At 34.5% G+C, this 16,706-nt stretch overlaps 1 protein-coding gene across 35 annotated transcripts in view; it reads left to right on the top strand.

Moving 5' to 3' along the window:
* Positions 1 to 16,706, top strand: part of MYO9A (myosin IXA) — a 275,439-nt gene that overhangs the window by 174,466 nt on the left and 84,267 nt on the right. For all 35 annotated transcript variants that reach the window (XM_082735684.1, XM_082735666.1, XM_082735688.1 and 32 more), the window contains 5 exons: positions 5,042 to 5,154; positions 10,464 to 10,606; positions 13,248 to 13,471; positions 13,983 to 14,099; positions 16,009 to 16,197. In XM_082735684.1, coding sequence (XP_082591810.1) covers positions 5,042 to 5,154; positions 10,464 to 10,606; positions 13,248 to 13,471; positions 13,983 to 14,099; positions 16,009 to 16,197 — 786 coding nt within the window. The remainder of the gene's footprint in view (positions 1 to 5,041; positions 5,155 to 10,463; positions 10,607 to 13,247; positions 13,472 to 13,982; positions 14,100 to 16,008; positions 16,198 to 16,706) is intronic.

The raw sequence follows: 16,706 nt of genomic DNA, 5'->3' as shown, positions 1-16,706 counted from the left end.
CAGAAAGTAAAGGAAAATCTACTTTGACTAGGTCTTAGGAATTTCTCAGGAAGGGGAAGCCAGGAGAGGATGTTTATAGAATTTTAGAACCTGTACCGGTAATTTTGAGATGGTTCTTGCAAATTGGAAATCTGGTTGATATTGAACAGAAAAGGTTTGGATTGGTAGTCCCAATGTAACAGCTATACTGTTGCATACACTTAGTATTTATCTACCTATTTATTTATTATTAATTAATTTCTTTTAAAAATATTTTATTTATTTATTTGAGAGAGGGGGAGAGAGCACAAGCAGGGGGAGAAGCAGAAGGAGAGAGACAAGCAGACTGCTGAGCGGGGAGTTCAACATTGGGCTTAAACCAGGACTCTGAGATGATGACCTGAGCTGAAGTCAGGTGCTTAACTGATAGAGCCACCCAGGTGCTCCTACACTTGATATTTATATGTATTTTATTTCCCCAAAAGGTTAGGGTTGGTTTATAGCATCACAACTTTCTGCACTTAAAGCTTTGGTAGAATTTCCCCGTGAAACCATCTGGGACTTTTTTGTGGCAGAATTCCTTGATAATTAACTGTATTTCTTATAGATAAATTAGTCTTGTAAGCTTTCTATCTAATAGAACCAATTTTGGTAAATAATTTTTTCTTAGGGAATTATTAATTTCATCTAAATTTCAGGTTTATTTGCATTGAAGTCTGGAAATTAGTCTCATGTTCTCTAAAAATTCTGTTTCAATGGTTATTTCCCTTCTGTCATTTCATATTTTGTAAATTTGTGTTTTTTCCTTTTTTTCTTTAAGTTAGCTAATCACTTGTCTGTTTTTACTTTTTTCCAAAATAATAGGGTTTTGATTTACTTATTATCCCTAGTTTCCCCTACCCCCCATTCTCCACTGAATTCTGCTTTTACCTTTGTTACTTATTTCCTTATTTTTAAAAAATTTCCTTATTTTTAATTTGTTTTTCCTAAATTCTTATTTCTAAATTTCTTATTTTTCTACCTTTTAAGTGGGGGGAATTTAATTCATTTATTTGAGTTATTTTTATTGATACAGATTTTTAAGGCTGTGAATTTTCTTCTGACCATTACTTTAGTTGTATCTTGTTTATTCTAATGTATGTTAAGTTTTTAATTATTTTTTGAGAAAATCGGTAATTTCAGTTTATATTATTTTTTGCCCAAACCTTGTTCAATAAAAATTTTTTTGTTTTCAGAGGAAGGACATTTTTTTTTTAACTTTTTAAAATTTCTGGTTTAACTATGTTATGATAAAAGATTATTTATAATGATCAAATTTCCTCATCATTTTCTTTGTTAATATGTGGTCAGTTTTTGAGAAAGTACCATGTGCGTTTTTAACGTAAGTATATTCTGTATTCAGAATGTAAAATTTCAGTATATAACCATAATCTCTTCCTTACTGATTATGTTGTCTTCTGTATCCTTACTATTTTTTGTACCATTTGATCGGTCTTGTATAGAGAATATTTTAAAGTTTCCTCTTCTTTCTGAATTGTGACTTTGTTACATTAAGTGCTTTTGCTTAAATTCTACTTAAATCATAATATCACAGCCTGTGCTTTCTTAATTATTTCCATTTGCCTGGAATACTTTTGCTCATCCTTTTTCTTTTAGCCTTTCTGGATCCTTTTGTTTTAGATGTGTGTTTGTATGCCGTATAGTTGGTTCCTACTTTGTGAGCCAAATTTAAAAAATTTTTGCATTATAGATGAGTTAAACCTATTCCTATTTATTGATATAACTGATAGATGCAGACTCAATTATCTTTCTTAATAATCTTACGTTATTATTTTGTATTATGTTAAATTTGCTGTTTTTATGTTACTTTTTTTTTGTTTCACTTTTTAAACTTTCTTTTGATATGGGGGTTTCTTTTTCTGTTGATTTGTATATGACTTTTTAAAATGCCTTAATTTACTGTATTTTAATTTAACCAATTATTCTCAAGTTAGTCAGTTATAATAATATTTTTAAATTCTCACCTGTTTTGACACAACTATTGATGAATTATTCTTGTCTCTACTTCCCTTCTCCCTTCTTTTTTTAGGCTTTTATTTATAATTTGTCAGCACGTATAATTTTACATATTCTTTTGTATATCCTCATATATGTAAATTCTGGTTTTGCCTTATGTTTGAAACACTTTCATAGATTGCAGTTTTAAATACTGTGTCCCATTATTTTGTTTTTCTAGTTTAGGGAATCCAATAAAGAAGTTTTTTTCTTCTTTTTCTGTCTTCCATCTCAACCATGTTCTTTCTGATTATTTTTTACTCATTTATACTTTCTATTCTTTATTATCTTTATTTGTTTATTATCTTTCTGCCTTTTAAATCTGCATTTGCATTTTTTCTTCCTTGGGCATGTTCTTTTTTTTTTTTTTTTTTTTTTTTAAAGATTTTATTTATTTGACAGGGAGAGATCACAAGTGGGCAGAGAGGCAAGCAGAGAGAGAGAGAGAGGAGGAAGCAGGCTCCCTGCAGAGCAGAGAGCCCGATGTGGGACTCGATCCCAGGACCCTGAGATCATGACCTGAGCCGAAGGCAGAGAGGCTTAACCCACTGAGCCACCCAGGTGCCCCCCTTGGGCATGTTCTAAGTTATTCTTCACTATCTTTTTATTTCTTTCGTGAGTTCACTCAACTCCCTTCATTGCTTCCTGGTTTTTATTGAGGTGGGGGGGCTCATTTCTATTTTTAGTTTTTTAATTTTTGATTCATTATGGTGTTTCATGAGGTTATTTAATTCATTTTTACTTTAGTTTCCTGCTTCATGCTTGGTTTCTGTATGTTTGGTGGAAGATGGGTTATCATCTAAGTTGTTTTGGTTCTAATTTTCTTTGTTTTCTTATTGTAGCTTGTGTAGATTTTGTCTTTATTCATGTTGTGCATTTGGGATAGTTTATAAGTGACTTAATTTCAAGAGCTTCCTCTTGTATCAGTGTAAAAATGAAAAGGTTTTTTGCAGGCATCCTGTTTGGAGTCTGTTAGTTGTGTGTGTGTGTGTGTGTGTGTGTGTGTGTGTGTGTGTGTGTTGGAGGCAATGTTGTGTCCTCCATTTTTTGCTTCTGTTTTGCCTTGTTAGATTCTAAATATTCCTCTTCTGCTTCTTTTCTTCACTACTCAATCTCTAAAAGGCACCCCTTCGTTCCTTTTTACCTTAATTTTCCTCAGAAGCAGTGCCTTTAAAAATATGTCACCTTGAATCACATGCAATTTTAAGTTCTTTCCCTTTAGTTAGTTCTCTGATCTCCTAGTGCTCAATATTTATGTCAGTTTTGAGTCACTATAGATGGATTGACTTTTTCTCCTCCTTGTCAGTAATATATTGTTATTTCTTTGCATGCCTCCTTATTTATCATTGGATGCCTGGCATTGTAGATTTTGTCTTGTTGGGTACTATGGATACGTTTGTATCTGATTAATATTCTTGAGACTGTTACGTTCCAGTAATATTTCAGAGCTTGATTATGGAAAGAGTTTGTTCCTAAGGATTTGTTAGTCTCATTGTATTGAATGCTGGAAATTTTCTAAGAGAGATTTCAGGTGCTCTCACCACCGAAGAAGAAGAAGAAGAAGGGTAGGAGGGCAGGGTGGGGAGAAAGAAAGAAACAATGGGAAGAGATCTGTTAATCAGTCTGCAGTAATCATTTTAATATTTATATGTAAATAAAATCATTTTTTACACTTTATATACAGTTTTTATTGAATTAAACTTAAGATTTGTTAGGTCCAAACAGAGAATTTTCACCTAGGGCTTATTTTTGACTATCACTTACTCTTGACTACTGAGGCAAGATCCTGCTATATACTTCACCCAGTACCCTGGGAATCATAAAGTCATATGTTCTGACTTGGGCACAAGCACAGTTACTGGCTTTTGGTAAGTGCTGGGCACTATTACCTTTAAACCTTTCAGGTGGTCCTTTGCCTGGTGTTGGGTAGTTGTCTGACATAGAAGTGTTGATTAGTACTCAGCTAAATACCCTCTGAAGTTCTCCACAGTTTTTTATTTGTGTATCTTTTTCCTCTTCAGTTCTCTCTCTCTCTCTCTCAGTCTCTAGTCTCTGGACTTTCAACTTGATGTGTTCAACTCAGAGAGTCTGCCAGGGTTCTCCTGGAACCCTCTCTCTGTGTCACAGTTTGGAAACTGTCTCAAGGTACTAAGCTGGGGCAGATGAAGGACTCACTTCTTTTGTTTCCCATCTCCTGAGAATAATTGTCCATCATCATGATAACTTTTTGTTATTACTATTTTGTCTGGGTTTCTGTTTTGTTTTTGGTTTTGGTTGTTTCAGGCATGAGGATAAAACTGGTCACTGTTGCAGCAGACTAAAAGGCCAAAGAAAAGATACTATAATTATAGAAAAATGAAATATTAGGAAAGGATTTGAATAGGTAACAAGAAATTTTCTCTTCTGAATGGGATTTTCCTTAAAGGGGCACATTGTAAATAAATGGAACAAGAATTGCCCATTGAAATTCAGTTCCCAGTTTGATAAAGCCATGTAAGTTGTTTATAGTTTAGACCATTAGTGGTGATAATGTTTGATCCTTCGTGGTTTTTTTTCCTTTCTTAAATCCTTGACTAGGTATAATAAAAATCTATAGTAGCAAATTATATCATAAAAGTAATTACTACCTGTAGGGACACATAAAAGGACGCATGAAAGACTGTACTTCATCCTCTAGATTTATCAGATTCTGAATCTTTTGTCTGTATGTTTAGTTGGCTTTGACTTTTTTCTTACCTTTCCACTTGATATTGTTAAGTTGTCAGAAAACATGAACTCTGGGAGGTCCTGTTCAGCATTTCATTGACCCAAGTTCTCTTTATATCAGATTATTCTAGGAAGTTAATAAAATTTTTAGTAGGTTCTTTTATTTTATTGTGGCTAAACAATATGAACGTAGTTTTATGTATTTTTAATAGATGTAATTCTCAGTTCTGTAACTTGAGTTTATTTACAGTATTATATGGTTACTTGGCTTTAAAGACTTTCATATATGTAATTATTACAGACATCACAGCGATTTTCTTCAGTTGATGAAGAAGCAAAGCTTCATAAGACTATGTCTCAAGGAGAGATTACAAAATTGGCAGTGAGGCAGAAAGCTTCAGATTCGGATATAAGGTATCATTTTAAATTCATTTTTCAACAAATATTAAGTGCCTACTATATGACAGGCACATGATAATTCAGATTTACATGATGAGCTTTATCTTTCTATGTATTTAGCAGTGTGATTTGGGTAAAGTCTTTAAATCATTGTATCACCTGTGGTTTTTTTGTTGTAAAAGAATGGAGATTGAATCAGATGAGAGTGAAAATATTTCCCAGCTTTGGATTTGTTTTCTGTTCTGAGTTAAATGTTGTACAAATGGAACTGGAAAAAAGACGTTCAGGAAATAATTGTTCCCTTTAAGAGAGTATATGGACTTATTATTTGTCAGGTAAATATCTGTGTCTGTTATATCTGTGTTGTATAAGGCAGTTGAACCCTCACTGAACACTCGAAGATGACGCTGAAATCTTTCTGGTCCTATTAAAGGCCATTTCCTCAATATCTGTAGAGGCATAATCCATGATCATGCAAATCCAGACAGATTATGCTAGAGATCAACTTGTGGGAGAAAGATACACCGTAGCACAAAAGATAAATGTCTGGAGATAGCAGACTAAATATATGAATTTAATTTCTACTTCTTCCTCCAGAATTGCTAAAATGACAAAACTTATGTAGGATAAACAACAACAAACAGATAACTGGAGACAACTGTAATAAAACTGTGGACTCCAAAAAGTAAATAGACAAATTTTAAATGTCTTAATAGGTAGAAGAAAGCTGAATCCTAAACCAACTGGGTAAACCTGAGTAAGAAACATCTGGCTGACTGATCTTCCCCAATCCTAGCAGAAACCTAGAGATTTAGTCTCTGAAAAGGATAAAATAGAAGATCTCTGTTCTTGGAGGTTCTCTGATACATTCGAGGATTTGGGTACATATTTGAATTAAGGAGATTTATTTAATGTTTACATACTGAATGTTAAGATTTCCCTAATTTTTTCTTCCACTCAGTTTCCACATTTCATGTTTCCCTAGGCAGTTGGTTCAAAAAGTCTTTGGGACTTTTGTACAAACTCCAAGGGAAGACCTAGAGATATTTGTATCAAGGGTTCTCCCTACAAAATGGACTAGCCAGAAAATCATACAGGGAAAACGAGTTTGGAAGCTCCACCAATGCATACTTGAATTTCCAAACAGTGTTTTGTTTTGTTTTTTAACCCTGTTTTTACCACATATGAAGAAACACCTTACAAAAGAAACTAAAACTAATGGATATATTACAACTTGGAAGAAATGAACTATGCAGGGGAAAGAAAACTTCCAGACAGACAAGTGAAACTAATCAACAGACCCTCTGCATAAATAAATATAACTGCATGAAAGAAAAACATTCATTATAAAAAGTCTTAATTAAAAGTATGATAGCATGAAGAAACAACTAGAATAGTTGAAAAGAAAGTTGAGGACATACCTTAGAAGGTTGAGCAAAAAGATAAAGAGATGGAAGAGACAAGAAAAGATATGAAAATTGATTTAGGTAGTATAGACATTTAATAATATTTGATCTTCCCATCCATGAGCATGGAATGTCTTTGTGTCATCTTCAGTTTTTTTTTTTCATAAGTTCTTTTTATAGTTTCAGAATAGAATATAGTTTTTTTTACCTCTTTGATTAAGTTTATTCCTAGGTAGCTTATTGTTTTAGTGCAACTGGAAATGGGATTGATTCCTTAATTTCTCTTTCTGCTGCTTCATTACTGGTATATAGAAATGCAACAGATTTCTGTGCATCTCATATCTTTTGACTTCACTGAATTTGTTAGTTCTCTCTGAGATAAGGTACTTGCAAATTACATATCTGATGAAGAGTTAGTATCTAAAATATATAAAGAACTTATAAAACTCAACACTCAAAAAATGAATAATCCAGTTGAAAAATGGGCAGGAGACATGAATAGACATTTTTCCAAAGAAGATATACAGATGGCCAACAGATACATGAAAAGATACTCAGCATCACTCATCACAGGGAAATATAAATTAAGCTACAGTGAGATATCTTAACACCTGTCAGAAAGGCTAAAATCAACAACATAGGAAGCAACAAGTATTGCTGAGAATGTAGAGAAGGGGGAACCCTCTTAACACTGTTAGTGAAAATGGAGACTGGTGGAACTACTCTGGAAAACAGTATCAAAAAAGTTAAAAATAGAACTACCCTACAACCCAGCATTTGCACTACTGGATATTTACCCAAAGGTTACTAAAATATTGATTTGAAGGGACACATACACCCTGATGTTTACAGTAGCATTATCTATAATAGCCAAATTATGGAAACAGCCTAAGTGTCCATAGACTGACAAATGGATAAAGAAGATGTGGTATGTATGTATGTGTTTGTGTTTACAGTGGAATATTACTCAGCCATCAAAAAAGAATGAAATCCTGCCATTTGCAATGACATGGATGGAGCTAGAAGATACTGTGCTAATAAGCAAAATGAGTCCAAGAAAGACAAATGTGACTCATATATTGAATTTAAGAAAGAGAACAAATGAGCAAAGGGGAGAAAGAGAGGAAGAGAGACAAACTAAGAAACAGACTCTTAATTATAGAAAACTGTTGGGTTGCAGAGGGGAGGTAGGTAGGGGATCGTTGAAATAGGTGGTGGGGATGAAGGAGTGCACTTATGATGAGCAACAGGTGCTGTTGAATCACCATATTGTTCACCTGAAACTAATATTACACTGTATTTTAACTGGAATTTAAATACAAAAAGATAAGAGTAGCACTTCAGGAGACCCAGTGAGCCACTAATGGGAGATCCAGAAAGAACAAAGAAAACAAGAAGGACAGATCATTAATAAGGTAATTCAAATAAGTTTTAAAGAACTGAAGGACATGAGTTTCCAGATTCAAAGGGCCCAGTGATTGCCCACTATAATGGATGGAGACAGACCCATACTAAAAGACATTTTATTATAAAACAATAGAGACAAAAGGAATTCCCATGATGATGGAAAGTTGTACAGCCAGCACTGAGGGAAACCATGCTAATGGAGCAGGTTGGAAAGCTCTGGGAGAGATTTCTTAAAGAAATGGAGTACCTATTTTGTTAGAACATGTTGAAAGGAGATGCACACAACTAGGGAAACATTTCAAGGTGAATTGTACGTAGATAAATGAGCAAATGTAAAGCAAAACACTTACTGACTCTAGAAAACAACAGATGATGCAGGGAACTGCATGCCTCAGTTGTGAATATTATTTGCATAATAAAAGTGACTGTAACTGTAAGAAAATACTATATATTGAGATAACTCAAATTACCATTTGATTCTTTTGGGGGTACACCCGTTTTTTTGGAGGGTGGAGAACAGTAGTCTTGGAATATGCTTAATCATTACTTGTGTTTGCAAGTATGACAGCAATGTAAGTATGGTAAATATTAAAAAGTCAGTTAAATCAATTCAACAGGCTTGCCTCCAGGGAGCAGAAAAGGAATGACAGGCATCGGGGTGGCTCAGTGGTGAAGCATCTGCCTTTGGCTCAGGTTGTGATCCCAGGGTCCTGGGATTGAGCCTCACGTTAGGCTCCCTGCTCAGCAGGAAGCCTGCTTCTTCCTCTCCCACTCTCCCCTGCTTGTGTTCTCTCCCTCTCTTGCTGTGTCTCTCTCTGTCAAATAAATAAACAAAATCTTAAAAAAAATAAAAGAAAAGGAATGAGAATGGCAGAACGATGCTGTCATTTGTAGTAACCTTTGTAGAATAACTTTTTTTTTTTTAAGATTTTATTTATTTATTTGACAGAAATCACAAGTAGATGGAGAGGCAGGCAGAGAGAGAGAGAGAGGGAAGCAGACTCCCTGCTGAGCAGAGAGCCCGATGCGGGACTCGATCCCAGGACCCTGAGATCATGACCCAAGCCGAAGGCAGCGGCTTAACCCACTGAGCCACCCAGGTGCCCCTAGAATAACTTTTCTTTACACTCTTGAGATGTATAAGTGTAGTAATAGGCTTTTTAAAAAGAATGATGAAAAAAAGGATGTGGGTTTCAAAACCAGATAGACCTGATTTTAACTTCCAGCTTTATCAGCCTTCCAAGCCTCAGTTTGCTCATGGTTAAAAATAAGGATAATAAAAGCTATTTATCATAGTAGGCATGAAAATAAGGTATATCATAAAGGGATAGTACCTGGCTCCTGGTAGATGCTCATGTTTTTTTGATTGACTGAGTGCATATACAAAGAAAAAAACAAATGGATAAATAAGCTCCTAGTATAGGGTTAGGATACATGATATATGGTCAGGTACTTGAGCTGTCATTATTATCTTAAGGTGGTTTTTTGGTTTATTTATTGGGGGAGAGTATATAAACACTAAAAGTGAGGCCGTATAGCAAAGTAGTTAGGCATTTTCAGCTTTGTCACTCACTGTAATTTTGGGAAAGTTACCTAATGTTTAAGCTTCCAGGTATATAATGGTTATAGTAGTTTGAAAGTAAACTTGTTTTTATAAATAAATTAAGGTAGCCAATGTAAGCACTTGTGTCTGGAGCAAAATAACAACTCAAATAAATGGTGGCCTTTGTTAATAAATAATATTGGTAACCTCTAAATATAAAATAGTCACATTAAAACCGTAATAATGGTAAGTGGGAAGATTTAAAATTATATCTTCATCGTGATTACAGTGATATAAGAATGGGCATACTTAAGAATAAGGAATGGAAGGAAATTACTCCTTCCCAAAAAGGTAAACAAATACGTATTACAGTGATAGGCTATCGGTGATGTTTTAAAAAGTATTTTCTTTGTTGTTAAGTTGTTTATATGCAAAGTTCAAGCTGGAAAGAAGATAAGAGTGAAAAGATGGCAGTTTAGGAATCAGAGGATCAATGAGTTGGAATTCTAGTTTCACTGGTTTTTAGCCATTTTATTTTGGGGAATTATTTACCATCTCTGGGACTTACTATTTCTTGTATTCAAGATGAGAAAACCGTCTCCCTTCCAGATTGAAATCTTTTTTTTTAAGATTTATTTATTTGAGAGAGAGACCGTGAGAGAGCATGAGCGAGGAGAAGGTCAGAGGGAGAAGCAGACTCCCCGTGGAGCTGGGAACCCGATGCGGGACTCGATCCCGGGATTCCCGGATCATGACCCGAGCCGAAGGAAGTTGTCCAACCAGCTGAGCCACCCAGGCATCCCAGATTGAAATTTAAATGTGAATTTGAAGATCAAATATGATTAAACTTAAGTGTGAAGGTTAAATGAAGTAACACATATGAAGGTCTTTATATAGCTCAAAGTGATGTGCAAATATTGTCACTGCAACATACTAATTTCCATTTTTACCTTTATTTTTAAAAATAGACCTCAGAGAGCTAAGATGAGATTCTGGGCCAAAGGGAAACAAGGGGAAAAGAAGACTACCCGAGTGAAAGCTGCCACCCAGTCAGAGGTTTTGGGATTCCTTGCTGGCTCAGATACGATTCTATCTCATCAGTTTCCAGATGGTAAAAATGGACAAAGAATGGAGATTGTCTTTATAATTTGTTCACTCTTTCTTATTCCTCTAGTGTTTGCAGTGGCAATCCTGTTGGCCAGATAGTGTAATGAACCAGAGTTGTAAAATCTCTCCTTAAATAAAACATAATTATAAAATTACATTGTGTAGAAGTTCCAAGGAAGTGTGGTGCAAAATGGTGAAGCAACAACTTTAAGAATGATAGTGAATCTTCATTTAGTCTCAGTTTTCTAATGTGTAAAAATTTAGCTGTCATTCATTCACTTAACAAATATGTATTTTTATTAGAAATTAAGATAATAGCAGCTAAGTGCTTAGCATGTGCAATACTCTGTACTAAGCATGTTGTATGTATTAATTTTTCATCACAATTTTGGGGGGTTGGTATGATTATTATTCCCAGTTTATAGATGAGAAAGCTGAAGCACAGAGAAGTTATCTCCTTACACACAGTAGTTGGCAAAGCTGAGATGTGAAGTTAGGTAACCTAGCTCCAGAGGCCACATTCTTAACCACTGTGCTATATTTTAAGTACCTACTATGTATCAAGTATTTGCTATACTATACTGACTTTATAATTGTAGCTGTCATTTTAATTTTGGGGGCATCAATCATAACGCACTTATCAATCATAACCCAGTAGTTAGTTCATCTATTGAGAAAACTGGCCTTTCTCAATGCTAGAATTACTAATGCTCTAAGGATTCCAGTAATTCCAGCATTAGGTGATTATGCCATTTTCCTCAACCCTTTGCACAAGCATGTATGAGAGTTTTTAATCATTATGCAAAGATGTCAGCTATCTTCAACAGTAAATGGGGTGGATAAATATCAGAGGTGGGTGTGTGGTAATGAGTGGGTGAAATACCAGTGGGTAGGTGAATAAAATAAAAAGTAGATCTAGGAAGAAAGTTATCTCTAAAGGAAAGATAGAACAGGTCCAGTTACAATAAATAAACAAAACTTCTCATAAATAAACAAAACTTCTCATACCTAGGATAACACAAAGGGGAAAGGAGAATAAGATTAACAAATTTCACATAGGAATGAATGAGCCAAAGCAGAGGCACCCATGTGTCAGAGAAAAAAATGGTAGACCTATAGTTAGATCCCTGTTTTTGTGTCTTTTGTGGCTTTGCATCTATGAGTTGGCAAACTGATAGGGTTAAAAATCAATAGTAAATTACGTGAATACTACAAGTTCAGTTTGGAAATTTGGGAAATCCTTACCATTGCATTACTAAGAGGATCAATTTCCTATATCTAATCTGGTTTATAGTAATCATTCTAAATTTTTCATTTTTCACAGTTCTATTCTCCATGGTTATTTTTAAGAAGGAAGCATAAAGCTCTTAAGTTGAAGCATGTATTATTAGTAGACTTCATTGTGTGTTGCTTCATGAGGATATATATATATAGAGAGAGAGAGAGAGATTGTAGCTTCTTATTCATCTTTGGGTAGTAATTTATTAAGTTATCCCTTGTTTTTAATACTGAAACAGTGTTATAATTTCTTTAGTAACCATTATTTCTTTTATTATAATAATGATATTTACTTTGCTAAATTAAATTATTAGATACTTCTATGCCTTTGTTATATAATGGAATTAAAATCAATTGATACTAACTTGCATATATGTATATTTTGTATCTTTATAATTTTTATTCTGGTGCGATATCTGAGATTGGGCTTGTCTTCTTTCTGCCTGAGGTAGCATTTAGCATGTAGGAGGCTACTTTTCTTCTTCATTATCAGAATTAGCTTTTAGAAGGAATGAGGACATAGCATTAGACAGGTGAATATGTATGGGGAAACAAATAGCTATGTGAAATGAGAAGAGGCCAACATATTTATCAAGCCCCAGGTAGGGCTTTGGCAAGCCCAGTATAGTTCTAGATTTTGATGGGCTTACATGTATCCATTTCCCTGTTGTAAACAGAGATGATTTGTTGTGCTTTCCAGTATTACAGACTAAGATGTAATGCATTCCAGGAATTCTTTGAGAAATTTGGACAATTATTTGGGAGATGTATAAGAAAATCCTAAATACCAAAGAGACCCAGAAGTGAGCTAGTTGACTTTCCTACCTCCCTAGACAGGTTGCCACGATAACTATAGATAATATCACTGAAGTATTTATGGCTTTAGACCCTAGTAATGAAATAATAATTATCAAATTTCACTGGCTTGCTGGATTCATATATAGTTGAATATTCATTCAAATAAATATAGTAAAGCTATGACTGGCTTAATGGTCAGCATTTAATGTGCTAGGGTGGTTACGTATATTCTTCCTTTTCTTCCTTTGGGACTGAGGTATTTGGGATGCAGGCTTCAGTTCTTTAAGATACCTCCACCCAGGTTTTCAGTATCAGACCTTAGCCCCGTGGAGGACATAATAGCATTTTCCATTGAAAAATGGTAATTTAAGAATGCATTTTCTGTACAACTGTGCAGTGTGTATTTATTGTTTAACTGCCTGACCACAAACATTAGTTTTATTTTGCTTTTTGGTTACATTTTTTCCTTCAGTGACTTACTAAAGGAAGTTAAACTTAAAAAGAAGAATGTGGAGAATTCAATATTTTCACTAAAAATTTTTCTTTGGATACTTTATCTTGAATTATAGAATTAGTTCAGTATCATCCGACACCTCCTTTGAGCCCAGAATTGCCTGGTAGTTGCCGGAAGGAGTTTAAAGAGAACAAAGAACCTTCTCCAAAGGCAAAGCGGAAGCGAAGTGTGAAGATCAGCAGTGTGGCTTTGGAGTCTATGCACTGGCAAAATGACTCTGTCCAGATCATAGCAAGTGTCAGTGATTTAAAAAGTATGGATGAATTTCTTCTGAAAAAGGTACACTCTGCATGCTGAGTTAGGCCCATAAGTGGCTTTGACTATGGAATACTTTTTTTTATCAGAATATGGCCCCTATAGATCAAGTTTACATATGCTTCAGTAAGTTAGATGGTCTATTCTTCATGGAAAAGGTGTAACTAATAGGATATGCATTACTCAGACTGGGAGGGCAGGATTTAAGGTTTTATACTTTACTGTTGACTTGCATGTTACCATAATTGTCACATTATATTCCATGTGGTAAGGTGAGGCTTGTCATTGCATACTTGGAGTTTTTGCTCTGGTAACAGAATGATAGAATAATCCAGTGTTAGAAGGACCTTAGAAATCATCTGGTAGTAATAAAATGTTGACTCTCTAGTCGTGCTTTTACCTAAGTCCTGTAATAACAGGGGCTTGCACTTTCAGGACCATCAGGACCATCATTGTTGAAGAACCAATCAGTGTCACTGTTGTATTCACCTCTTTTTAATTGATTATGTACCAAAACTCTTTTTGTGGCCCCCAGATGAATGATCTAGATAATGAAGACAGCAAGAAAGACACATTAGTGGATGTTGTATTTAAAAAAGCCTTGAAAGAATTTCGGCAGAATATCTTCAGCTTTTATTCGTCTGCCTTGGCGGTAAGTTGGAATGCGTTAGAAGATATTCACTAATTAACATATGAAAAATTTGGCTATGCTGTAGAAGATAGTATGGAGGCTGTGTTCAATGAGAGATTTCTTAAATTCCTTCTTTTTGTTTTAGGAATAGGAGGGAAAAGAATACTGACTGGTCTCAGATTAATACCTTCCTCCAGTTTCCTTGAGTTGTTTTTTTTCCCTCTCTTAACGATGTTGAATCTTCTTATAAGGTGATAAATTCACATATTATAAAAGTGATTCTATGGCTTTCTACTATTTTGACTTCTCATAATCCTTTTAGCTCTGACTTTAGCTTCTAATTTTCATATGTGTGGAATTGTACATTTTTCCCCAGTGGAATTAGAGCAGTTTATGTTCACTGATTTATATATCAGTTTATTTGACTTTCAGATTTACCTTACAATTTTATATGACCTTGGTCATGTTTTAGAAAGTTTATTTTCTTGCTAAAGTAGATAATAATTAATGCTTTGCTCTCTAGAATCTATGAATTTTCATATTTTATAAAATAATTTGTATTCATTTTTCTTTGTTCAGTCTATAATTCATTGTGAAAAGAGAAATCAGGAGAACTTTCTTGTGTATCCTCTACTTTTTCTTTCTCAGTATAAGAATTTTTTTTTTTTTTTTTTTTAAGATTTTATTTATTTATTTGACAGAGAGAGATTACAAGTAGGCAGAGAGGCAGGCAGAGAGAGAGAGGAGGAAGCAGGCTCCCTGCTGAGCAGAGAGCCCGATGCGGGACTCGATCCCAGGACCCTGAGATCATGACCCGAGCCGAAGGCAGCGGCCCAACCCACTGAGCCACCCAGGCGTCCAAGAATTTTTTTTTTTTAAACATAAACCATGCAGTCTGAGAGAATAGGAATTTCAAGACCCTAGGAGCACTGGGTGTGGTAAAAAAATAATGAATACTGTTATGCTGAAAATAAAAAAAAAATAAATTAAAAACAAACAAACAAAAGAATAATCAAACTGGGAAAAAAAGAAAAGGAATTTCAAGACCCTAATAAGAGTAGTGATGAGACTATGGCAAATGACTAATTTTGCATAGAGATAACGTTGGCCGTATTTTTCTAATACTGTGCAACTGCTTATTATGTTCATGTCTTTCTCTGCTTCATACCTGTATTTCCTAGATTAGGGACTTCAGGTTGTTGGGTACTACAATACACTTAAGTAACATAAGAAGTGCCAAAATTATGAAATAGAGCTCAATAGTGGTTTTCTAACACTAGATCAAAAATGTTCAACTTATTTGAGGAAGTGAAGGAGAAACCAATTCTAAACATATATAACACTTTGGGTCATGTTAAACACCCCCCCCCCCCTTATTTCTCTCACAAAAATTCCAGACCTTATTTAAATAAGTTCAAGTAATCCCATGTAGTCTTTTACGAGTAGTACAGTGTTAATCAGAACATGTCATTCTTCTTTGGAAAAATAAAATAATGGTTACCTAATGTATTATTAGGCAAGGATTCAAATATTTATTTTTTCGATTTTAGAGTGGAACTATCTAAGCAAGTTTCATTTCTGAGGTGATAAGTAATTAAGTGGGATGCAAATAATCTTTATAGCTAAATATAGTTTAAAAGCCAGGCTTGTGGAGAAGTTCCCAGGATTTTCTGAAATTGTTACATTGTTTAAACTGTTAGGTATTTTGCTAGAATTTAATAGTTTTTATTCTGCAGACATTCATTCCACAGTAGAGAGGGCATTTACAGATAAAATGTGACCATTTACAGATACAGTGTGACCTCATGGGCTCGCCCATTAGAAAGGGTCCTAGTCTTTGTTCTTAACACTACCCAATACAAGTTGAATCAATCTTCTGTGTTTAGAGAAATTCTTTATACCTTACATGTCTTCTCTTATTGCTTATTAGGTAGATGATGGGAAAAGCATACGATATAAAGACCTCTACGCACTATTTGAACAGATTCTGGAAAAGACCATGAGGCTTGAGCAGCGTGATTGGAGTGAATCTCCAGTCAGAGTTTGGGTCAACACTTTTAAAGTGTTTTTGGATGAATATATGAATGAATTCAAAACTTTGGATTGTATACCCACAAAGGTAAATATGATATGTTTGATTTTTAAAAGGATTCAGTTAAGAATTCATTTTAAGAGTCTTTCTTAAAAGTTTATCAGACCATATTATCTAAACCTTCTGCAATTAATATATTCTTTGCTGAGTTAAAATATAACATTGTGTCCTCAGCATTATACCCTCCACTTTGATAGAGGTCACTACATGAATTTTCTTTTGAAAAACTGTGGTTAAAGATGTAATTCATTGGGCACCTAGGGGTGGCTCTGCGTTAAAGCCTCTGCCTTTGGCTCGGGTCATGATCCCAGGGTCCTGGGATCGAGCCCTGCATTGGGCTCTCTGCTCAGCTGGGAGCCTGTTTCCCCCTCTCTCTGCCTGCCTCTCTGCCTACTTTTGATCTCTACCTGTCAAATAAATGAATAAAATCTTTAAAAAAAAAAAAAGATGTAATTCATTATATCTTTTGATGGCCTTTTTGTAAGGAAACACAAATTATATTTCTTCTTGAATTAGGTTTTAGGAAAATGTGTGTT

Source organism: Mustela nivalis (genome assembly GCF_964662115.1).
Source record: "Mustela nivalis genome assembly, chromosome: 6".
Taxonomy (NCBI): Eukaryota; Metazoa; Chordata; class Mammalia; order Carnivora; family Mustelidae; genus Mustela; species Mustela nivalis.
The sequence above is the reverse complement of the archived record's forward strand: the minus strand, read 5'-3'. Positions and strand labels throughout refer to the sequence as shown.